Source organism: Homarus americanus, unplaced genomic scaffold (genome assembly GCF_018991925.1).
Source record: "Homarus americanus isolate GMGI-L3 unplaced genomic scaffold, GMGI_Hamer_2.0 scaffold37359, whole genome shotgun sequence".
NCBI classification, from domain to species: Eukaryota; Metazoa; Arthropoda; class Malacostraca; order Decapoda; family Nephropidae; genus Homarus; species Homarus americanus.
In genome coordinates, this window is record NW_024726010.1 from 147,501 (window position 1) to 174,020 (window position 26,520).

General features: G+C 40.4%; 1 protein-coding gene across 1 annotated transcript in view; it reads right to left on the reverse strand.

Annotated features, from left to right (window-relative positions):
• The window catches only part of LOC121865327 (ATP-dependent DNA/RNA helicase DHX36-like), a gene marked incomplete at its 5' end in the record, with an annotated part of 109,839 nt that overhangs the window by 32,405 nt on the left and 50,914 nt on the right, over positions 1 to 26,520 (reverse strand). Inside the window, 2 exon segments of the mRNA XM_042364666.1 lie at positions 9,270 to 9,340; positions 19,964 to 20,136. Coding sequence (XP_042220600.1) covers positions 9,270 to 9,340; positions 19,964 to 20,136 — 244 coding nt within the window.

The following is a 26,520-nucleotide window of genomic DNA, read 5'->3' on the forward strand; positions in this document are numbered from 1 at the left end:
GCTTACCGGCTAGGCCACAAGGACACTAAAAGCAGTTCTAGACTCTGTTATATTTCACACAAAGCCTGTTCATCGAGCTGATGGCGCCGTGAACCTCATTGGGAAACTGCCCGTGCCTCTTATGTGGTGTCAGTAGCATTTTACCGAATCCAGCTGGTATGAAACGCGAGGTACATATATATACTTCATTTTTAGTCCATATAACACGCGGACTTTGAACATATAATCAACGACCTCACCAGCAAGGAATCGAACCCTCGACCTACTGGGTGTGACTAGGGAACGCTTACCGGCTAGGCCACAAGGACACTAAAAGCAGTTCTAGACTCTGTTATATTTCACACGCCATCAGCTCGATGAACAGGCTTTGTGTGAAATATAACAGAGTCTAGAACTGCTTTTAGTGTCCTTGTGGCCTAGCCGGCTAAAAGACTGTCTGAAGCGCAGAGGAAACACTACAAAGTATTAATTGAAGTGGTCTGTTGTCCGATCATCACATAAACTTTGTATTTATACTTACGTGTATGTGGAACACTATATACGTACATATAACTTGAACTCTTAAATCACTACCGTAATGTGATACAGGTGATTAATTTTTATCTCTTGTGCAAAATATATGACGTTTATATTCAAAATATTGGCTGTCTTGCAAGGGTTCCAGCAATGCAAATTATATTCTCCTAACTTTAGTCCGAGATATTATATAAGATAAAAACTGTAAGCCTAAAACCCTGGCTGGGGGAGAGGGACTAAGGGGGGGGGGGAGCGAAAGAGCAAGCCAGGGAGTAGGTGAGGTGATATGCTTGACAGTTGGAGCCGAAGGTCTCACATGTGTTTATTTGACAGTCCTTAAGTGACTAAGCTTTTATCATTTTAAAATGCCAGTGAAATGACCTTGAAGAATATAATTTACATTGCTGGGATTCTTGTAAGATAGTGATTAATTTGAATATAAACAAGCTATAATTTGCACTAGACATAGCAATTTTAGTACCATAATCATTTATTACATGTCCAATACAGGTTTGCACTCAATTCATTTATTTCTTTTACATTTCTTTTAGTATGGTGTGGGTGTGTGTGTGTGTGTGTGTGTGTGTGTGTGTGTGTGTGTGTGTGTGTGTGTGTGTGTGTGTGTGTGTGTGTGTGTGTGTGTGTGGGTGTGTGTGTGTGTAAACGAATGAAAATAAATTTAGAAATTTATGTAAATCTACCCAAAAATACAGTTGAAAAACTACATTACTAAAATGTACTAAACTATGTACAGTATAGTCTTGATTTACGCGGATTTGGTTTACGCGTTTGGTCATTTACGCGGCACCTTACCAGAATGAAAATTGTGAATTATGCGGTTCATTGCATCATTTACGCTGCGCCAATTATGATTCATGCGGTCCATTCTTGACCAAACGCGGGAAGCAGCGCGGGGAGGGTGCGTAGTATGTCGCTGTTGCGTTATCACTGACGTCATATAACGTATCGGACTGTGATTGGGTCACGCATTCTTACCTCCCCCCGCCGCTAGCTGTGATTGGTCTAATGTAATATGACGTGCCCAGCCACAGGAAGGAAGAAGCCACTGACCTAGCCCGGCCAGTTTCTATGTTCTCAGTCACCGCGTATACTGTTCTCTCTTGTGCCTGCTAATCTGTTCAACAAAGGCTTCCGCTGGACCCCCACCACCCAAGAAAAACCTTGATTTACCTGGACCAAGCCGCCCCAAGTGACATTATGGAGGAAGGACAGTACACCGACGACCAGGTGTTCAACAAGGATGAACCCGGTCTGTTTTGGAAAAAATTACCTTCCAAGACCTTCGTTGTCAAGTCTGCCAGCAAGTGTCGGGGCCGGAAGTTGCAGAAGGAACGCATCACCATCCTGTTTACCACCAATGCCTCCGGCACCTGTAAGCTCAAGTTGTCGGTGATCCACATAGCCAGCAAGTCGCACGCCTACAAGAACATGGACATGAGCAAGATTAATGTCCACTGGCTAACTTCCAGGAAGGCGTGGATGTTCACTGGTCTGTCTCTCTCCTGGTTTGACAACTGTTTCGTTCCCGACGTCAAGAAATTCTGCGAGCAACATAATGTTCCATTAAACATTTTGTTGCTCCTTGACAACGCACCAGGCCACTCGTCCCTACTGTTGGATCGTCACCCTAGTGTAAAAGTGGTCTTCCTTCCTCACAACACTACGTCGTTAATCCAGCCCATGGACCAGGAGTTGATATGCAACGTTAAGGCTGCATTTTCCGCAAAGAAGTTTAAGCTCCTGAATGACTACACAAACACCAAGGATGAGTTGCGGAACCTTCTGAGTGGCACAGATAGCGCGAGCGAGGATCCAGAAGAAAAGTTGGCGGAGCATAAAGTGCCAGTTAAACAGTTTTGGAAAATGTTTAACGTCAAGAAAGCTGTTGATTTCTTGGTGGAGGCAAGGGGGCAGCTGTCTGTGGCAACGATTCGTCATGAATGGCATCATGTGTTGCAGGGTGTCCCAGGTGGGAGGCAGAGTCAACCTGTGGCTGGAGAGGCTCAGTCTGTTGCAGTGGCAGTGGACCTTGCAAGAGAAGCTGCACAGAGTGTTACAGAGGCAGGCTTCTCCGAGACCACCAACGACGACATCATGGAGGTGATCAGGGATCCTGAGGTGACTGCCGACGATATGTTGGAAGACGATCACGTCAGTGAGGAGGCAGGTGGTGCCGCAGTACCAGAACAGAAGTTAACACATGGTGATATAAAGGATGCCATCGAGTTTGCCGAGAAACTCAAGATCATCCTTTCCAAAGACCCTCTCAATCACTGATATGAAGTGTCCAATAACATTCTAGACCACAGATGGGCAAAGTACGGTCCGCGGGCCACATTTGGCCCGCCAAATTATTTCTTTGGCCCTCCACTGCATTTGGCAACCAGAAAAAAAATTCTTATTAATTACAGAAAGGGCAATTTTGGAAGTTGGGTGGACATAGCAGCAATACTGGCTCGTCGCTATTAACCTGTGGCCCACGAAGTGTGCCACCATTCATGAAGTGGCCCTCCATCAAAAATAATTGCCCACCCCTGTTCTAGACCAAACTATGGAGCCGTATATCAAGATGTATCGCGACCACATCAACGCTAGCCGTCAGCGTAACATCACCGACTTCTTCGCCTGCAACCCACAACAGCCAGCCCAAGTCAGTGATAGTGACAGTGATGGTGACTTTGAGGGGTTTGTCAGGGAGGCCCTGACAACTATGGTGGATAGTGATAGTGATTCACCTGAGGGCCACTAATCTGCCCACTGCCTCGGAACCAACCCCCATCCCCGTATGCCGACCCACCTCTTCTACAAATGTAAGTGTTAAACCTTGATTTTTCTTTTACCTGGTACAGTATATTATTCTCTTATTGATATATCTCTTCTATATTATGTGTGTGTGCATACCATCATAAAATTAAGATACTATTTTTACTACAACGTACGTATTGTGTCGGAAAAAGTGGAGTTGGGAGGTCGGCCCAGTCTCTATTTCAATTAATCCCATATGTTCTGTTATTTCGTTTACGCGGACCTCCACGGGTTCAATTGACCGCGTGAATGCAGACTATACTGTACAGTGATCCCTTGGTTAACGAGCGCTTCGGTTAACGAAATTTCAGTCAACGAATTACCTTCCATAAGATTCTTCACTTCAGTTAACGAGCAATCCCTCGATTAACGAATTCCTTACGAGCGCCCCTCAACATGTTTTCGCTTGCTCACTAGCTGTAGTATTAGTCCGCCAATATAGTAATCGGTTCTAGGGCTTAAATTCCTTACCATTTTAGTAAATATCAAGAAGGTTGTACTATTCAATCATTTTAAAAGTTTTATATTAAATTTTTTAGTCATTTTAACAATTATTGAACATAATTGAAGTACAGGAAACTAGTTTTATGTGCGCCAAAAATCACTCAACACACCAAGCTTGGCGTCAGTTTGTTTACAGGTTCAGAGGAGGTAACATCTTGTTTGAGACTCTTCAACATAAACGCTTTTTTTCTGTGTTTCCAGTCAAATTATTGGTCATTTTGAATTATATTTTACATATTGATAATATAGAGCGCAGTGCAGTGTTGATTTAAAGAAAATAATCTTGAATTACACCAAGTGAACTAAAACTTTATGGGTGAAATGGCACATGGGATGACTTCTCTTCCACTCCAATGCCTTCTCTTCTCCCTTCTCCTCCACCCCATTCTAATTCCCATCATCATCATCATCATCATCAACCAGGAGCTTTATACATGCACACCTCAAAGTAAGTGTACTTTACTGCATTTATTTTTCGTTTGTATGTAATTTTCGGTGAGCTGGAACCAATTACCCCAAAACCCATTGAAACAATGGTTTCGGAACGAATTTTTCGGTTAACGAGCAACCTTCTGGAACGAATTGTGCTCGTTAACCGAGGGACCACTGTACTAAAATTTTTATCTCTTGTGCAAAATATATGACACTTATATTCAAATTATTCACTGTCTTGCAAGGATTCAAGCAATGCAAATTATATTCTCCAAACTTTAGTCTGTGATATTATATAAAATAAAAACTTAAAGCCTATTGTATAACCACCAAACCCTTGCTGGGAAGGAGGGAGGGGTGGGGGGAGGGGGTGGGAGATGGCAGGAGGAAGGGGGGGAGAGTGACATGTTTGACAGTTGGCATTGAAGGTATAGTGAAGTATTTATTTGTTTATTTATGTCCCTTAGATTGAGTTTTTGTTTTTTGCTTATAAAATGTAATAGAAGTGATCAGGGAGAATATAATTTACATTACTAGAACTCATATAAGATAAGTGATTAATTTGAATGTAAACATGCAATAGTTTGCACTAGACAAAAAGTTTAGTAATCATTTTGTACATTATTTTGATTACATGTACAGTCCAGCTTTTCCCTTAGGACAGTGTGTGCATGAAAATGAGTTTCAATAAATGAATAAAGTACATATATCGAGCCAAAAATAATAGTTGAAAAACTTTATGTAGACAGAGCTTGGATGGCTAAATTTTAGAATGACCAATAATTTTTATATAAAAATGCACAAATATTAAAGAGCACAATTTTCTTGATATTTACTCCACTGGAAACAAATGTAAACATAGAACAGATTACTGAATTGGCAGACTAGCCCATCAGCTGATCAGCTGATACTCACAACAAAACGTGTTGGTCGTAAGGATATCGTTCATCTAAGTTTTGTTCGTTAATCGAATTGAAGATCCTTATGGGAGGTAATTCGCTAACCGAACTGTTTGTTAACCGAGGAACCACTGTATTGATCTTTTTATTTAATTTTTGTATTTATTTATTGTCCTTTATTATTATTATATTTTTGCCCCCAGGCCCTCATGTGGGTCGTTGACCTGTGCCCTGGTGGGCTAATCGCCCCCCCCCCCCAAAAAAAAATCTTAGTCGCTTAGGGCGCAAACTAGCTAACCATGCACTCACATGCTCATTTCAGTGAAAGTGAAAGTGGTTCATTAATACACACTCACCACTTTTCTTACGACATATAACTTCAAATTTCATATCCATTCCATAGTTAGTGCACTTTGCTTCCCTTTAATCACTACACCACCTTGCTCCGGCTCCAAAAATAGTCCACCAATGTCACCATAGACAAAACGAAGTTGATAATTATAGCTCTTAGAGCACTTCAAAATAATGCCTGTGAACACAGGCGACTGGTACTGAGCATGCATAGCGCGGGTGTGAAGGATGTCCTTTAAGAGAATGGGAGGCGGGTGGGAATTTCAATTGCTCAAATACTTGTGCTCCCAAAGATTGACAGATTTCAGCCTTAGAATCCATTTAACTGTGAGGACTTTTTACGTGGTGGTCCATAATTATTTCACCACTTATAACGAGGACCCCCTGTAAAGCAAAACCTCTACACAGTATACCCTCGTTAATTAAGATTGATATAATTCGGATTTTGGCTTAATTTTTATTTATATTTTTTATTTATGTTTTTAGGTGAATTGAAAGATTTGAATTCTGACTGAAATTGAAATAACGGAGTGGTTCCAAAAAATCGATTATTATTATAGTAATATATTATGAATTAAATTAAGATGAATGAATTTTACGAATAGAATATGAATTATATTAAGATACTAAACAAAACTACGTTTGGGTGCGTAGCCCGGGCGAGAGGAGGAGGTGGCGGGTGGCCCTCATAACACTAAGCCAGCTAAAATTAAAACAGAGGAGATGGTGCTATTAAAACTCTAGGAATGTATAATCAAACACCCCTTACAAGACCTGGGAATTAAACAATTCCTAACTCTTTTAATGTAGAGATCTGGGGTTAACCTGAAATCTCCACAAATGATTACCCTCCACAATACAGCATACAATATCAACCTTAATGATACAGTCCTGACAAACAAAGGAGTGAACAATGTCTCTCCTGTGAGAATTATGTACAGTAAAACAGGCTGGATAAGTAGGCTACATTCCAGCACCCTCATGCATATACAGTACCTGTACATTATATTAATCATGAAAGCTAAACTTGAAAATGGTAAATCTGTGCAAGGTCTGGGAATTAAGGTACACACAGTTATACAGTGGTCCCTCGGTTAACGAACGCCTCGGTTAACGAAATTTCGGTTTACGAATTACCTTCTATAAGAATCTTCATTTCAGTTAACAAAAAAAAATTCAGTTAACGAGATTCTTACGAAATCGTGTCAACATGTTTTCGCTTGCTCACCAGCTGGAATATTAGTCCGCCAATACAGTAATCGGGTCTAGGGCTTAAATTCGTTCCCATTTGAGTAAATATCAAGAAGGTTGTTCTATTCAATAATTTTCCAAGTTTTAGATAATTTTTTTTAGTCATTTTAACAATTATTTAACATAATTGGAGTACAGGAAACTAGTTTTTGGTGCGCCCAACAGCCACATGATTCACCAACAAAGGTGTCAGTTTGTATCTCTGGTCAGTGGAGGTAACATCTTGCTTGTGGCTCTCTTGAACATAAACTATTTTTACGTTTTTACAGTACAATTATTGGTCATTCTGAAATTTATTTAACATATTGAAAATATATAGCGCAGTGCAGTGTTGATTTAAAGAAAATAATCTTTATTTACAGAAATTAAACTTGAAATTTTAGTGTTGAAATTTAATCCAGCATGGGTCCAAAGAAATCTAGAAAGGCAATTTCAATCCAGGTAAAACAGGAAATAATAAAGAAACATGAACAGGGCATTAGAACAAATGTGCTTAGTAAAGACTATGGCATGTCGGCATCAACTGTGTCGACAATTCTTGCACAGAAAGACAAGTTCAAGGAAGCGAAAGTGAGAGACAAATCTACCAGAGTGTTTAAAGGTAGATCCTTAATTGCAGAAACAGAGGTTACTTCTCATTTTGATTAAGGAAAAACAAATGAAAGGGGATTCAATTTCGACAGAATTTATTTGTGAAAGAGCCAGGGAAATTTACGAACATTTGAAGGAAGAGCAACCTGGTTCTTCTGGCACAGAGTTTGAAGAGTTTAGGGCCAGCAAGGGCTGGTTTGAAAAATTTAAGAAAAGATCTGACATTTTCAGTGTTATTTATTAGGCATGGTGAGGCTGCCGGTTAAGATAAAGAAGGAGCATCAAAATTTGTAGTGGACTTTATAGAACTGATGGAGGAAGAAAATTATCTTCCACAGCAAGTGTTCAATGTGGACGAAACTGGGCTGTTCTGGAAGAAAATGCCCAAAAGGACATTCATCACCAGAGATGAAGCCTCTTTACCTGGGCATAAACCCATGAAAGACCGTCTCACTCTATTGCTTGGTGCCAATGCTTCAGGGGATTTCCGACTGAAGCCTATGCTTGTCTACCACTCTGAGAACCCCAGGGTGTTCAAGCAACAAAAAGTGGTAAGAGGACGGCTTGGAGTTTATTGGAAGTCCAACCGTAAGGCATGGGTGACCAGACAGCTCTTTAATAAATGGGCTGTTGAGGTGTTTTGCCCTTCTGTGAAGAGCTACCTAACCACCAATAAACTCCCTTTAAAGGCTCTTCTCCTTATGGATAATGCCACTGGTCATGACCCTGAACTTGCCAGCACTCTGGAGGCTCGATTTGACTCTGTCAGAGTGTTGTTTTTGCCTCCCAACACTACATCAATTATACAGCCAATGGACCAGAATGTGATCAGCAACTTCAAGAAGTTGTACATGAAGAAAATGTTCAGGATGTGTCATCAGGCAACTTCCACTGATCCTGAACTAACACTGGCACAGTTCTGCAAGACACAATTCAACATCCTGGAGGCTGTAAAATTGATTGTGTCATCATGGCGAGAAGTCTCCATTAGATCCCTCAATTCTGCATGGAAAGCACTGTGGCCATCAGCAGTCCATAATTTTGAGGGATTTGAGGAAGAAGCGGAGTTGGACCAGGAGATTGTGTTCATTGGTCAGTCATTGGGCCTTGAAGTGGAGGAGGATGATGTGGAAGAGCTTGTAATGTCTCATGAGCAGGAACCTGCTCCTGAAGACTTAAAGCAACTGGATGAGATGATAGAAGCTGACAGTGGTGAGGAGGAAAGGGAAAGTGATGACCATATGTCTTCTTCAGATTTGAAGGATGTTGTTCGCTACTGGGAGAAGTTGAGGAAACTAGCTTCAAGGCACCAAGATGTGGAAACAACAGAACCTGTTTTGTGTAATGTTGAGGACACAGTGGTCTCCTTCTTCAAAAATCAGTTAATGATGAGGAGAAATGCCCCACAAAAAAAAAATTCGACAGTTTCTTCTTTAAGAGGCAGCGGGAGAAAGACGCTACCCCTCAGCCTTCCACTTCAAAAAGGAGAAAGGATTTTCCTGCTGGAGAATCTGTCAGTCCAAAGGTTCCTGACATTTTCATGGAAGGTGACTCGCCTTCCAAGAAGCAGTAAAATGCTTCTCCTCCACCCCCACTTCCTTCTCTTCTCCCTTCTCCTCCTCCACCTCCCACTTCAAATTCACATCAGCATCATCAACCAGGAGCCTTCTACATACACACCTCAAAGTATGCGTACTTTACTGCATTATTTTTTACTTTATGTAACTTTTGGTGAGCTGGAACCAATTACCCAAAATTCCATTGAAACAATGGTTTCAGTTAACAAAATTTTCGGTTAACAAACAACCTTCTGGAACGAATTGTGTTCGTTAACCGAGGGACCACTGTATATAATTCAGATAAAATAAAAAAACTTATGTCACTAACTATGGTTCTTACCTTCAGAGGGGTCTTTTGTATTGACAAATTTGTTCTCATACAGCAAGCCCATGAACTGTTTCCGCATGTTTCTGAAACACAAGATCAGTATTTAAAAATATAAATTACATCAACCTCTTCACAATACTCTTTGAACTTCAATGATTCTATTCAATAAATGGTAATGTCACAAGGCAGGGGCAGACCCAGGAATATCAAAAGGAGGGGGTCCAAGAAGTTGTGGGTGAGAGAACATGGCGAGCACAGCGAGCCTACCCAGCTGAAGGGCGTTTGGGGGAGGGGGGGGGGGGCACTGTAAGCCCAACAGCAGAATTTTTTAAATGTGACCAACATCATGGACATTTTGAGGACATTTTGATGTCATGTGCATTTGATATTAGGAGATATTTTGAACTCAATAATAATTACTTTTTACTATTAAAAAACGCCCGAGTACAATACTGTATCTCAGGTAACAAAAGTTTCTGACAAGGCAGTGAAGTCATGGAACACATCCATTTCATTAACAGAGGCACAGTACAACTGCATTTACTGTACATTCATTTAACACTGGGTCCCCATTACAGTTGAGTCTGGAATTACGCGGTTTTGGTTTACGCGTTTCGTCATTAACGCGGTGCCTTGCCAGAATTGAAATGCTTGATTTACGCGGGAAGCGGAGCGGGCAGGGTGCGCACAAGGTCGCCCAGTCATCAAAACATTACCGAGTTCTTCACCCGCCACCCACCACAGCCGGCCCAAGTCAGTGATAGTGAGGATATGGACTTGTATGGACTTTGAGGGGTTTGACAAAGAGGCCCTGCAAGCCTCTGTGGTGGATAGTGATACAATTGATACAAGTGATACAGGTGAGGGCCAATAATCTGCCCTCTGCCTCGGAACCAACCCCCCATCCCAGTGAGCCCAGCCATCTTTTCTACTAATGTACTGTAAGTGTTAAAAAACCTAATATTATTGATATTTCTCTTAATTATTAATTGTGTGTGCATACCATCATAAAATTATGATGTTATTTTGACTACAAGGTACGTATTGTGTCGGAAAAAGTGGAGTTTGGGGGGTCGGCCCAATCTCTATTTCAATTAATCCCATGTTCTGTTATTTCATTTACGCGTTTCTCGTTTTACGCGGTAAATGAAGACCCAACTGTATTTGTCTCCCTTTTATTCATCATGTCACATATTTTTCACTGATGATGTAGTGGAAACATTCACATATCTCACTGCTGTGTCCTGGGTTCAAGTTCTGGGGCAGCATACCCAAAAGCATTTACGGGATTGTATCTCTTTGTTTACCTCGTAACTGGACTTACAGTCTCCGATCAGTATACTCAAAACAAATATTTGGAAGTGGACTCCGTAAGCAAGTACGTAACTTACAGAACCTCCTTAGCTGCCACGACACACTCAACCCGGATATAGTAAGTCGCTATTTCCCCGATAGCATAACAAAAATAATAGTACTATATGTTGTAATAATGCTTGTTAGACTTGTTTTATCAGAGAATAATGAAGAAAATGTTTTGTAAATCAACGTACGAAAATACAATATTGCAGTTTATCTTTTTAGTTCATTTTTTTATAAGAAGTGGCTTGAGTGTTTCTATTTGTCGCGGAATGGAAGACGCAGCTTTCGTCTTCTTACAACTTTTCAAGTGGCATAGTCGTAGATATCCGTCAGTATTGAAAGCCAAATATGAGGTCTTTTTGCCGAGACTCCGCCTTTGCTAGGACCAAGTTATGACAAGCTATTCTGCTAAGTATCCAAGAAGTACCCATGACTCATAGTTAAATAATACCTAACCCATTCAAACCTAATAAAAAAGAGGGGTAAAAATTAACAGTGGTATAGCATTTTCTTCTTAGAAAAGAATCATGTTCATAGATTTTTTATCCGATACAGTGTCGTGATTTTTCCACTGCAAAATTAGTGAAATGTACATTGCCCTAACAAAACCCAGCCTTACCATACCATACCATACCATACCATACCATACCATACCATACCTAACCTAACCTAAGAGAGCTGCAATGCACATGACAAACAATAAGGTTCTCTAGAAGAATTTCAAATTCTATTTAAAAAAATACATTTGCAGAGATAACAAACTTTTTATAATCATTTCTCCAACATCTATAATAAATCTGTTGATATATAAACGAAACTTAGGATGCTACTATTATGCAACTTAACCTTTATGCATTTTAAATTTAGGTTAGGTTAGGTAAGGCATGTTTAGGTTAGGTTAGGTAAGGCATGTTAAGGTTAGGTTAAGTTAGGTAAAGGTTGTTAATATATAGGACTGACCCGCAAACGAGTTATTTGTATTACTGTTTATTTTCTAACTTTATTTTCATGAGTGAGTTCTGATATGGTAATCATTTCTTGTGCAAATGTCTCGTTTTGTAGATAATTAGGTGTCTAGGAGCGCACTAATTTGTCTTCCCAATGGTAATGAGGCCACGCTCTGCCACTGCGCTTTTTCCTGGGCTCGCGGCAATTTCATTTTCAGCATGACGTGTGAAGGTTGTTGCTGGTCTTATATGGACGTAATTTGCAATTTTAGGGATAAATATGAGACCCTTCAATTGTTTAAAGACCACAGCATTGTTCTTTTAAATAGAGACTGTGCAGACTGCAGGAATCCCCGTGCTTTCAGACTGGAAAGAAATTTGTTCATCACTTCTTTAACACTCGATGTTTCCCACCATCACAATAAATCACTCCGCCGCCCGGGCTGCATAAACGCCGATGTGGTCGTATCATCACACGTCCAGAAAATGCCTCAAATTTCACCACATCCTGGTAGGTTCTTTGTTTAATATACCGGGAAGGAGGGCAGACCCCCAGGTAATGAAGTTAGGTAAGGTCAGGTAAGTTTGTTTGGTTAGGTCTGTTTTTCATACCAACAAATGTTAAGTTACGTTTAGTTTAGAAATATCCATTTTTTTCACACATTTGCATAAACTACAACAGTGTCCACTATAAAAAAACCCCTGAAAATTCGGCGTTTATATGATCGTTTTCGATCAATTTCGGCCGTGGGTTATTCCTGAATAATTACTGGTTAGGTAAAGGTCAGGTTAGGTTAGATAAAGATTAACTTAAGTAATGTTAGGTTAGGCTTGGCTTGGCTTGGTTAAGGTTAGGTACATTTCACTAATTTTGCAGCAAAAAAGACCATGACTTCTGATTGTATTAAATCAAAAACGTATGGAAAAAAATAACGTCTGATCGCATATACGTCCATGCCCCCCCCCCACCCCCAAAAAAACACTTTAGTGACGCCTGCTGGACCACCACTCCATGACCCACTGACGGAGAAACGATGATCCTTCCCATACTGGCGAGATATTATGTGTTAAAGGAATATCCTTCCTTGGGCTTTAGTAAGCATTTGCCTCCAGGTGTAATGTTAACCTACAGTCTGCGCGGAATGTTAAGTCGCGATAGGGCCGACGAACTAAGTTCTCGCAAAAATAAGATCATATGTTGTGAAGCCTGTCCTGGGATGCGAGATGTCAAAATGCTTGGTTTGTTGGCAAGTGCTGACATTTGGCAACTGAGAACACGTCACGGCTTATAGTCAGTGCGCCTCTGACAGCTGTGAGGGGAATATTTATTGTGCGGGTTCCCGTGCCATGTGGCCATGTTTTGTCTAGTTTAAGGTGCATTAACCCGACATAGTGGCCATCAGAGATGTCCAGGAGGGTTACTACAAGAGACGATATTGCAGTAGTGATTGCATTGTACAAAGCGAACCATGTACTGAGGGAAATATCGGCTCAGACTGGTGTGGCATTACGAGTTGTTCAAAATCTTGTCAAACGTTTCCGTGACCTTGGAGAGGACGAGTTACCAGCTCCATTATCTAAGTCTGGTAGGCCTAAATAATTGTCTCCACGGACACTTAAGGTTATTTCTCGACAAGTTCGGTCCAATCCCTCACTCACAGCACGTGAAGTGAAAGAGAGAAACCCCCATCTTTTGAGTCACGTCTCGTTACGTTGTGTTCAACAAGCCCTGCACGATGACCTGGGATTTAAGAGCTTTCGTGCCCGCCGTAAACCTCTGTTGACAAAGAGACAGAAGGAAAATAGAGTGAAATTTTGCAAGAAATATGAAGTGTGGGATTTCGAGACATGGAGGAGTGTATTATGGTCGGATGAGGCTACGTTTTCTGTGACTGGGAGTAATGGAGGGAGGGTGTACCGCCCCCCCCACTCAGACGCACACCTCCCACAGTACACTGTAAAGACTGTTAAGCACCCTGCCTCGCTTATGGTTTGGGCTTCCTTTACGTATTATGGTGTTGGTGAACTAGTAATCCTCCCTAAGAACCAGATGATGAATCAGTACAACTATCTTGAACTGCTCAGTGATTTCTTACCTGAATCATTTGATAAAGCTAAGGCAAGCCTTTTCATGAAGGACGGTGCCCCATGCCACACCGCTAAAAGTGTCATACAGTGGCTCAAAGACTGTGAGGTACCTTTCTTTAATGACTGGCCTGGCAGTAGCCCAGATCTTAACCCAATAGAAAATTTGTGGTCCATTGTTAAGTGTCGTCTGCGCGACACATCATCAATCCCGAAGCTAGAGGCAGCCATCAAGGATACCTGGGCTAACTTGCCACCTGACCTCTTGCAAAACCTTGCTGACAGTGTTCCTCGAAGGCTAAAAGACTGTCTGAAGCGCAGAGGAAATACTACAAAGTATTAATTGAAGTGGTAAGTGTTACTTGACTTTATTTATATAACATAATCGCAAATATCAATATTTTTTCAGCACACGATCTAACATTCCGAGCAGACTGTACATCTATTGAGGATAAAATCTTTCACTTACAAATTGACAAATACACATTTGCTGTAATCAGACAAATCTAGTTGCCTCAACAATTGCAACCCCAGTTGCAATTGGGGTTGCAATTTCAAATTGTGTGTCATTACTAAGAAATAACGAAGTCTCTGGTGCACTAGAAGATTAAGAGAGAAAACGGAGGACTCAGGCGTCCTGAATTGAGAGAAAACGGACTCCTATGATGGGGGACACAAGCACTCACACGTGCCACTCATACTGACAGACTTGACACTCACTTACTTGACAAGTTTTACCAACCATTAGTTGTGTACGTTATCTAGTGAATTTAGTCAATATTGTATAGTACAAGTACACTGCAAAACAGTGGTCCCTCGGTTAACAATGGAACAAACCTGTACTGTACATGTACTAAATGATTACGGTACTAAAATTGTTATGTCTATTGCAAATATAGATTGTTTATACAGTACAGGTATTCAAATAAATCACTATCTTAAAAGAATCCCAGCAATGTAAATTATATTCACCCAGGTCGTTTGGGTGGCAAATTATGAGAAGAGCTTAGTCACTCTTAAGGAATGATAAATAAACACGCAAGCCTTCAGCGCCAACTGTCAAATCATATCGCTTCCCCCCCCCCACGTGAGGGAGCGTGGTGTTTTAGGCCTTAAGTTTTTCATATAATATCTCAGACTATAGGAGAATATAATTTGCATTGCTGAAATCCTTGCAAGACAGAGATTAATTTGAATATAAACGTCATATATTTTGCTTGAGATAAAAATTGTAGTACATTAGTGTACATTTTATAATGTAAAGTTTTTCAACTGTATTTTTGGGTAGATTTAGACAAATTTCTTCATTTATTTTCATAAATTTACATGCACACACCATACTAAAAGAAAAGTAAAAGAAATAAATGAACTTAGTGCAAAGCTGGAGTGTACATTTACCAATTTGATTATGGTACTAAAATTGTTATGTCTAGTGCAAGTTATAGCATGTTTAAATTCAAATTAATCACTATCTTACAAGAATCCCAGCTATGTAAATTATATTCACCCAGGTCATTTCACTGGCTTTTTATAAGAAAGAATCCTAGTCACTTAAGAACTGATAAATAAACACGCATTAGACCTGGGCCAACTGTCAAACATACTACCTCACACCCGCTCCCCTCCACCCCACGCCCCCTCCCTCCCTCTCCCCCATCTGCCCAGCATTGCTGGAATCCTTGTAAAACAGTGAATAATTTTAATATAAACGTCATGTATTTTGCACAAGAGATAAAAATTAATCACATGAATCATATTACAATAATGATTTAGGAGTAAAAGTGTATATGTACGTATATAGTATTCCACATACACGTAAGTATAAATACAAAGTTTATGTGATGATCGGACAACATCACGTTTCCAAGAACGTATCTAGGACGTTAACCGGCGTATGTATGTATGTATGTATGTATGTATGTATATGTACACACGCACGCACGCACACACACACACACACAGTGATCCTCGGTCAACGAATTACCTTCCATAAGATTCTTCAATTCAGTTAACGAGCAATCCCTCGATTAACGAATTCCTTACAAGTGCCCCTCCACATGTTTTCACTTGCTCACTAGCTGTCGTATTAGTCCGCCAATACATTAATCGGTTCTCGGGCTTAAATTCCTTACTATTTTAGTAAATATCAAGAAGTTTGTACTATTCAATAATTTTAAGCCTTATATTAAAATTTTTAGTCACCAAACAGGCGTTAGTCTCTGTGTCTTGTCAGTGGCAGTAACATGCTGCTTCACTCTCTCTCCAACATAAATTTTTTTTCCGTTTTTACAGTGAAATTATTGGTCATTTTGAAATTTATTTTACATATTGATGATAAATAGCGCAGTGCAGTGTTGATTTAAAGAAAATATTTTTTATTTATAGCAATTAAACTTAAAATTTAAGTGGTGAAATTGTTATTGAATCCAGCATGGGTCCAAAGAAATCTAGAAAGGCGATTTCAATCCAAGTGAAACAGGAAATTATTAAGAAATATGAAGATGGCATTAGAATAAATGTGCTTAGCAAAGAATATGGCATGTCGATATCAACTGTGTCGACAATTCTTGCACAGAAAGACAAACTCAAGGAAGTGAAAGTGAGAGACAAATCTACCTGGGTGTTTAAAGGTACATCCCTAATAGCATAAACGGAGACGTTACTTCTCATATGGATTAGGGAAAAACAAATGAAAGGTGATTCATTTTCGACCGAATTTATTTGTGAAAGAGCCAGGGAGATTTACGAACATTTAAAGGCAGATTAACCTGGTACTTCAGGCACAGAGTTTGAAGAGTTTAAGACCAGCAAGGGCTGGTTCGAAAAATTTAAAAAAAGAAGTGACATTTTTAGTGTTGTTAGGCATGGAGAGGCTGCCAGTGCTGATAAAGAAGGGGCAGCAAAATTTTTAGTGGAATTTAAAGAACTGGTGGATAAAGAAAATTATCTTCCACAGCAAGTGTTCAATGTGGACGAAACTGGGCTGTTCTGAAAAAAAGATGCCCAAAAGGACATTCATCACCAGAGATGAAGCCTCTTTACCTGGGCATAAACCCATGAAAGACCGTCTCACTCTATTACTTGGTGCCAATGCTTCAGGGGATTTCCGACTGAAGCCTATGCTTGTCTACCACTCTGAGAACCCCAGGGTGATCAAGCAACAAAAAGTGGTAAGAAGACAGGTTGGAGTTTATTGGAAGTCCAACCGTAAGGCATGGGTGACAAGACAGCTCTTTAATGAATGGGCTGTTGAGGTGTTTTGCCCTTCTGTCAAGAGCTACCTAACCACCAAGGCTCTTCTCCTTGTGGATAATGCCACTGGTCATGACCCTGAACTTGCCAGCACTTTGGAGTCTCAATTTAATTTTGTGAAAGTGTTGTTTTTCCCTCCCAACACTACATCAATCATACAGCCAATGGACCAGAATGTGATCAGCAACTTTAAGAAGCTGTACATGAAGAAAATGTTCAAGAGGTGAACTAACACTGGCACAGTTCTGGAAGAAACAACTTAACATCCTGGAGGCTGTAAAATTGATTGTGCCCTCATGGCAAGAAGTCTCCACTAGATCCCTCAATTCTTCATGGAAAGCACTGTGGCATCAGTAGTCCATGATTTTGAGGGATTTGAGGAAGAAGCAGAGTTGGACAAGGAGATTGTGTCCATTGGTCAGTCATTGGGCCTTGAAGTGGAGGAGGATGATGTAGAAGAGCTTGTGATGTCTCATGAGCAGGAACTTACTCCTAAAGACTTGCAGCAACTGGATGAGATGTTAGAGGCTGACAGTGGTGAGGAGGAAAAGGAAAGTGATGACCATATGTCAACTTCAGATTTGAAAGATGTTGTTCATTACTGGGAGAAGTTCAGGAAACTGGCTTCAAGACACCTTAATATGGAAAAAGCAGAACTTGTTCTGTGTAATGTTGAGGACACAGTGGTCTCCTTCTTCAAACATCAGTTAATGATGAGGAGGAGAGATGCCCCAAACAAAAATTGACAGTTTCTTCACTAAAAGGCAGCGGGAAACAGATGCTAGCCCTCAGCCTTCCACTTCAAGAAGGAGAGAGGATGTTTCTGCTGGAGAATCTGTCAGTCCAAAGGTTCCTGACATTTTCATGGAAGGTGACTCACCTTCCAAGAAGCAGTAAAATGCTTCTCCTCCACCTCCACTTACTTCTCTTCTCCCTTCTCCTCCTCCACCTCCCACTTCAAATTCGTATCAGCATCATCATCCAGGAGCCTTCTACATACACACCTCAAAGTAAGTGTACTTTACTACCTTTTTTGTTGACTTTATGCAATTTTCGGTGAGCTGGAACCAATTACCCAAAATCCCATTGAAACAATGGTTTTGGTTAACGAGCAACCTTCTGGAACAAATTGTGCTCGTTAACCGAGGGACCACTGTATATTCAAACTAATCATTCTGGAACAAATTGTGCTCGTTAACCGAGGGACCACTGTATATTCAAACTAATCACTTTCTTATAAGAATTCCAGCAATGTTAATTATATTCTCCCAGGTCAGTTCAGTGACATTTTATAAGAGAAAACTTAAGGTCACTCTTAAGGACAGATAAATAAATAAGCACGAGACCTTGGCAGCAACTATCAAACATATCACCTCACCTCCCCCTCATCTTCCCATCAGCTGATTGCTAGTAAACACACCATTTCATGTCCCACAATTTTAGCTGTGATGATTTATGAGTGTTTGTTTTACCATAATACTACAAAAAACAATGTTTTGTTTATTCTAGATGGGCTGAGGTGCATCTGGGTAGACTCTCAGTCTTTTTAGTATTTTGTGTTTCTCTCAAGTACCAAACTAAATTATTCCATTGAAACAACACTTCGATTTAGTGCGAATTCGGTTTAAAGCGACCTCTCTTGGAACGTATCTTGTGTTATATCGACGTTCTACTGTACTGTCAATAAAATGTACAACATGCTTTGCTATCAAGTTTGAAAAAATTTACTTGTCAATATATAGATTATGTAATAATAAATTATCAGTAAAAGTAAATTGTCATTACTCACCAAGTGTACGGTGTACAGTGGTCCCTCGGTTAACAAACACAATTCGTTCCACAGTCGTTTGTTCACCGAAAATTTCGTTAACCGAATCCATTGTTTCAATGGGATATTGGGTAATTGGTTCCAGCTCACAGAAATGTACATACAAAGTAAAAAAAAATGCAGTGAAGTGCACTTACTTTAAGGTGTGTCTGTATGTTCCTGGTTGATGATGATGATGGGAATTAGAAGTGGGGGTGGAGGAGAAGGGAGAAGAGAAACAAGTGGGGATGGAGGAGAAATCACCTTTCAGGTGACCCATGCTTGATGCAGTAATTTCACCAATAAAATTTTAAGTTCACAAGGTGTAAGTCAAGATTATTTTATTTAAATTAACACTGCATTGCGCTATATATTACCAATATGTTAACTACATTTCAGAATGACCAATAATTTTAATGTAAAAATGCAAAAATATTCAAGACACCAACAAAATTGATGTTCACTCGACTGTCAACAAAGCCAAACTGACGCCTGGTGGCCGAGTCAAGTGGCTGATGGGCGCACAAAAAACTAGTTCCCTGTACTGTATATATTATCAATATGTTAACTAAATTTTAAAATGACAAAAAATTTTAATATAAAAAAATGCAAAAATATTAAAGAGCACAACTTTCATGATATTTATTCCTCCACTGGAAATGAATGTGAACATAGAACAGATTACTGAATTGGCAGACTAGCCCATCAGCTGCTGCTCACAACAAAATGTGTTTGTCGTAAGAATTTCGTTAATTGAAGTTTTGTTCGTTAACCGAATTGAAGATCCTAATGGGAGGTAATTCGTTAAAAAAAATTTCGTTAATCAAACTGTTCGTTAACCGAGGGACCACTGCATCTCAAATATTTATACGCTTGAAGGAACTGTATTGTTGTGATTTGTTTATATCACATTCATGTGCCCCAGTAACATTTGTTTGTAAGAAAACCGTAGTTAACACCAAAAAGATATTTTAACATTTTGAAAATGCTACAATTAAGTAAAACTTGTTTGCGAGTGCTGTTTAAAAGTAAGTGTTTGTAAGTTTAGATGACACCGAGGACGTAGCTTTCAAACTGTGGTTTAGGGGGTCGACTTAACTGCGTTGTATAGGCCTAGATCAACAGTTTTAGTTGAAATAATTAAGATCGTCTTATACACCAGTTCGACTTATAGGCCACAATATACTGCATAAAAAACATATATTCAATCCACTATTCTTTTATGTATGAAAATACTTAAGAACAGATATCTATACTTAAGTTGATGGAACACAGCAGAGGAGAGGAATTTGTCCCAGCAATAATGTTTGTCATCATGGTGCTGACATGCACGCTCCCATTCCTCATACACAGTCACCAACAGCAGGTGATCACTCTTATTCCCTCCACTTAACTTTCTCTTCACCTCATCGACTGCACGTTCTTTTCCCTGAAAAGAAATGGTACAGCTATTAAAGACACTTTTAAATTGTATGCAATTTTATGTCTAAATAAAATCAAGGAAAAATTTCACAAATGTTCCATCCTCTGTGCCATTACAGTACAGCATATCTATTCATAAAAATAAATAAATAATTTCCTCTACCTCATATAATAATTGTCACAAACCCTATTAGTCTTAACTCTCTCAATAATTTTCTCTACAGTGCTTACATGTAATGATGGTGCTAAAAAAGGTTTATGGTAACATAACATTTCACTCATTTATTGGTATAAAATGTAAGAAACATGATGGAAAACAATCTTTTTCTATGTACATTCATTCACAGAGGCACATGCCCCCTACATTCTACAGTCAAGGGGTGAAAAAAGAAAAAAGTAAGTAAGTAAATGGGCTACCACAATTGTGTATTTTCCTCCAGCCTCCGGTAAGATTTACTCCACCTTTGAGAAAGGACTATCACATATGTCCATCTCCAATTTCAAACCATAACAACAAACATGGAATAACTCTTACGGATGAAAGGCTACTAAAGAGGGAAGGCTGCATCAGCAGTTTTTCCCTAGTGGGGTATTCCCTTATTTTGACAATAAGAGAAGCTTCTGCTTCATTATTCCATAAGGTATGCTGATGCACATTCATTGCCATTCTGGTGAACTGATGCACCATGCAGTAGGGAAGGTCTTTGGTATATAAGTAAACAGGAATCAAATAACAGTTTATTAATCTTCAGGTAAATACAGCAAACCCTCGATAACTCAGCATTTCATATACTATAACTTGGCACGGATATGGTCTCGGAATATATTATAGTATAACTCGGGAAATGTCGAGATACAGCATGCCCTTCAAATTCGCAAGAGTTAGGTTCTCAAAATGGCCGCGAATCGCCAAATACGCGAATAAAATTTGCTGAACGAGGGGTGGGTGTGTGTGTGTGTGTGTGTGTGTGTGTGTGTGTGTGTGTGTGTGTGTGTGTGTGTGTGTGTGTGTGTGTGTTAATTTTTTTACTTGTGTACAGAGAAATGTATATTCCCTCTGTGTTTGCCCTTAGGACAACTATTTTTTTTTACCTGTACAGTGAGTTCTGCTATAACGCGTGTTTTGATAACGCGAATTTGCTCTAACGCGATTTATGAATTAGGACCGATATTTGTATAACGCGAACGCTTGTTTGCTATAACGCGATTTTCTCTTACTATTTCTCCAATTTTGTGGTATTAACTGTGAATATTGTAAAGAAGAATATCAACAAGAAGCGTTCTGGTGATAGAATTCCCGGTGATGATCGTAAAAGAAAGGATATAACACTTGAAGAGAAGCTCGATTTTATCAACCTCAAAATCACCCTTCTCCCCCATCAAGTAAAGTGTTATATTTACTGTATGATTTCATTATTAGATATGAATATAACATTTATTTAGACTGTGCTATCCTTTGTGTATGGCTAACTACTAAATTTTTTCGATTTCGAGTAATCTGCACCTAACCCTATTTTCTCCATAAGCCCTGTTATTTCTATTACGCGATTTTCTATAACACGATATTTTACAAGAACACAATTATCGCGTTATAGCAGAACTACCTGTATTGTATATATATATGTGTGTGTGTGTGTGTGTGTGTGTGTGTCTACACACACACACACACAAAACACATACAAATAAAAAAATAATTGGAAATCCTCTCACAAATACAGGTAGTCCCTGACTTACGACTGACTCAACTTACGTCAATCCGCACTTACGACCTGCTCTGACCGTACGTACATACGACCGCCGCAGTCGTGACCAAAATTTTTTTCAAATGACGCGCGCATTTTCTATACTGAAACGTTTCTGTCCTGGGCAAGAGCGTGGCTTGTTGGGTCACCGCGTGGGTACAGCTCCCACTCAGTAGAGCGCTTTGTTGGTGTTTGGCTATCATATCCTATACTGATCGCGCTGTGAACTTACATTATTATCGTATTTAATTGACTTTATAATGACTGGAAAGCGTACAAGTGAGAGTGCTGGTGGTGCTCCAAAGGAAAAGAGACAGGCAATTACTTTTGAGATGAAAATGAAGATAATAATGCAGTATGAGAATGGAAAAACTGTAGCAACAATCTCACGCGACCCAGGTTTCTTACACTCGACCATATCCACTATTCTGAAGGACTAGGAACGTATTCATGATGCAGTGAAAGGAACAACACCTATAAAGGGAACTATAATTTCGAAAAAAAGACGAGGTCCTATTCACGATATGGAAAAATTATTGGTGATATGGATAGAAGACCAAATACAGAAGCGTGTATCCTTAAGCCTTTTAACCTTACAGGCTAAAGCAAGAAGCCTGTTCCAAAGCCTGAAGGAGCAGGCAGGAGATGAATATGAGCAAACCTTTACAGCAAGTCATGGGTGGTCTAATAGATTTAAAAAATGCTACAGTTTACATAATGTTAAGGTGGGTGGAGAGGCAGCTAGTGCTGATGTTGGTGCTGCCGAAGCTTTTAAGGAGGAGTTAGATGAAGTGATTATGGAAGGAAATTACTTGCCTGAGCAAATATTCGATGTGGATGAGACTGGATTATTGTGGAAGCCCATGCCTGAGCGGACATACATCCACAAAGAGGCAAAAACAATGCCAGGATTCAAGGCATTCAAGGACAGAATTACACTTCTGTTGTGGGGGAATGTTGCTGGTTTCAAGCTAAAGCCCTTCATGATCTATCATTCAAAGAACCCAAGGGCTTTTAAACATGTCAGCAAGCACACACTGCCAGTGTTTTATCACAGTAACAAGAAAGCCTGGATGACCATTGTATTGTTTGAGGATTGGTTCATGAATTTTTTCATTCCTCGAGCCAAGGAGTATTGCCTGCAACAACGGATTCCATTCAAGATTTTGCTGATTTTGGATAATGCTCCGGGACACCCACCACACCTGGACGACATGCACCCTGATGTTAAGGTAATGTACAATCCACCTAACAATACCTCTGTCATCCAATCCATGGACCAAGGTGCTATTGCTGCCTTTAAAGCATATTATTTACGTATGACCTTCGCTCAGGCTGTTGCTGCTACTGAAGGTGAGAAAACGCTCAGAGAGATTTGAAAGGAGTACAACGTTTTGTCATGTATAAAGAACATTAGTGCAGCATGGGACCAGGCTACAAAACATTTCATGAATGGAATATGGAAGAAAGTCCTGAAAAGATAGTGGAGTTAGGTAAACAGCTTCAGTTACAAATTGATAATGCAGATGTTGAACAGTTGCATGAAAGTGTAGCAGAAGAGCTTAGTAACGAAGATCTCATTGAACTGGAAGCACACAAAGATGCAGAGGAAGAAGCCAGTCTAAATGTAGAAGAAGGAGCTGCACCCCCAAAAAGTTTTCAGTGAAGCAAATGGCAGAGGCATTTGCTACAATTAATAAAGGGATGCAAATGTTTGATGGCATGGATTAAAATTATGAGCGTTTTGCCAAATTGACAGAATGATCCAAGATGCACTTGCTTGCTACAGGGAAATTTATGATGAAAAGAAAAAGCAAACTGTGCAGTCTAAATTGGACATCTATTTTAAGAAATCCCCCAGTGCTGTCTCCTCACACCCCACCAGTGCTGCCTCTTCACTCCCTCAAGATGATCCAATACCTTCAACCAGCAAATTTCCACAGTACATAAACCTGTCTGAAGAAAGCAACATTGATGACCCACCCAGCCCTGTCTCCTCTGCTTCATCCAATTAATATAGTCTCCATGTATCCTGTAAATAGAAAATTATGGGGGCCCCGTGTGCATTCAGCTGACTACATTAAAGGTAAGTGCTGAATCACACTGTATCCATTCCTCATTATTTATTACTTTTACAGTACTGAATCCATTCCTCATTATTTATTACTTTTACTGTACTGTATCCATTCCTCATTATTTATTACTTTTACTGTACTCTATCCATTCCTCATTATTTATTACTTTTACTGTACTGTATCCATTCCTCATTATTTATTACTTTTACTGTACTGTATTTCATTGTAGATTTTTATTTTAATCTATGTCGGACTTACGACCTGGATTTGGGTCCCTAACCCCGTCCTAAGTCGGGAAGCACCTGTAATCAGAAACAAATTTATAAAAAATGTGAGTCTACCCTCAAGTCTACTTTTGTGAGAGGATTTTCCCATTATTATTTATTTGTATGTGTGTGTCTACACACAAACACACACACACATACAGTACAGTTAACCCTCACTTTACGCGGTCCCGCATTCCGCGTTTCCACGTTTACGCGGTGCCCTGCCGGAACCCAGGATGCTCACATTCCGCGGTGCGTGTACCCCTTTACGCGGAGAGCGGCTGGCGAGCCGCGCCATTTTTGGATCCAAACCTCCCGCCATCCGCCATGTTGTGTAAGCTGCGCGAACATGGTGCGCACAAGGTCGCCCAGTCATCAAAACATTACCAGTTCTTCACCCGCCACCCACCACAGCCGGCCCAAGTCAGTGATAGTGATAATTATGGTGAGGATATGGACTTATATGGACTTTGGGGAGTTTGACAAAGAGGCCCTGCAAGCCTCTGTGGTGGATAGTGATACAATTGATACAAGTGACACAGGTGAGGGCCAATAATCTGCCCTCTGCCTCGGAACCAACCGCCCATCCCCGTGTGCCCAGCCATTTTTTCTACTAATGTAAGTGTTAAAAAACCTAATATTATTGATATTTCTCTTAATTATTCATTGTGTGTGCATACCATCATAAAGTTAAGATAATATTTTTACTACAACATAGTTGTGTGTCGTCAAAAAGTGGAGTTTGGGGATCGGCCTGGACTCCATTTCAATTAATCCCATATGTTATGTTATTCACTTTACGCGTTTCTCACTTTACGCGGGACCCTCCGGGTTACATTAACCGCGTAAAGTGAGGGTTAACTGTATATGCAATACAGGTAAAGGAAATTACTATCTCTAGAACGAATGGCTCCCTGTTCCAGCCGCAAAAATGCCAGCAATTTTAAAACTACCCACAGACATTCTTGGGTACACCCAGGGTGTCATTCGTGAATAACAGAGGACCACAAAATAAAAATCCGCAAATTATCTGGGCATATTGCATATTAAATTATCTGGGAAAATCTCGGCATATCTGGCCACCTGCATCATCACCTACCATGCCTCTGTGTCACCTACCAGCCTGTGTCACCTACTATGCTTCTGTGTCACCTACCATGCTTCTGTGTCACCTACCATACCTTTGTGTCACCTACCATGCTTCTGTGTCACCTACCATACCTTTGTGTCACCTACCATACCTTTGTGTCACCTACCATGCTTCTGTGTCACCTACCATGCTTCTGTGTCACTTACCATACCTTTGTGTCACCTACTATGCTTCTGTGTCACCTACCATGCCTCTGTGTCACCTACCAGCCTGTGTCACCTACTATGCTTCTGTGTCACCTACCATACCTTTGTGTCACCTACCATGCTTCTGTGTCACCTACCATACCTTTGTGTCACCTACCATACCTTTGTGTCACCTACCATGCTTCTGTGTCACTTACCATACCTTTGTGTCACCTACTATGCTTCTGTGTCACCTACCATGCCTCTGTGTCACCTACCATGCCTGTGTCACCTACCATGCTTCTGTCTCCTATACCTTTGTAGTCACCTACCATGTTTCTGTCACCTACCATACTATGTCACCTACCACACCTTTGTATCACCTACCATAGCTTGTGTCACCCTACCATGCCATTTATTGTCACCTACCATAGCTCTTATTAATCACCTCCCATAGCCTCTGTGTCACCTATCAAGTAGCTATTGTCACCTACCATGCTTCTGTGTCACCTCACTAGCTATAGTGTCACCTACCATGCCTTTGTGTCACCCTACCATGCCCAGCTGTGTCACCTGCATGCCTGTGTGCTACCATGCTTGTGTTACGCCTCATGCCTTTTGTGTCACCTACTGTCTCTGTCACCTACCATAGCTCTGTGTCACCTACCATGCCTTTGTGTCACCTACCATGCTTCTGTGTCACCTACCACTTCTTATTTCTATTGTCACCTACCATGCTTCTGTGTCTTACCTACCGTAGCTACAGTGTCACCTACCATACCTTTGTGTCACCTACCATAGCCCGTGTGTCTCTATGGCCCTGTGTGTCACCTACCATGCTCTGTGTCACCTACCATAGCCTGTGTCACCTACCATGCTTCTGTGTCACCTACCATGCCTTTGTGTCCTACCATAGCTTTAGTGTCACCTACCATGACTCTGTGTCACCGTACATCTTGTGTCACCTACCATGCCTTGTGACTGCATGCCTTGTCACCTCACCATGTTCTGTGTCTCCAATGGCTCTGTGTCC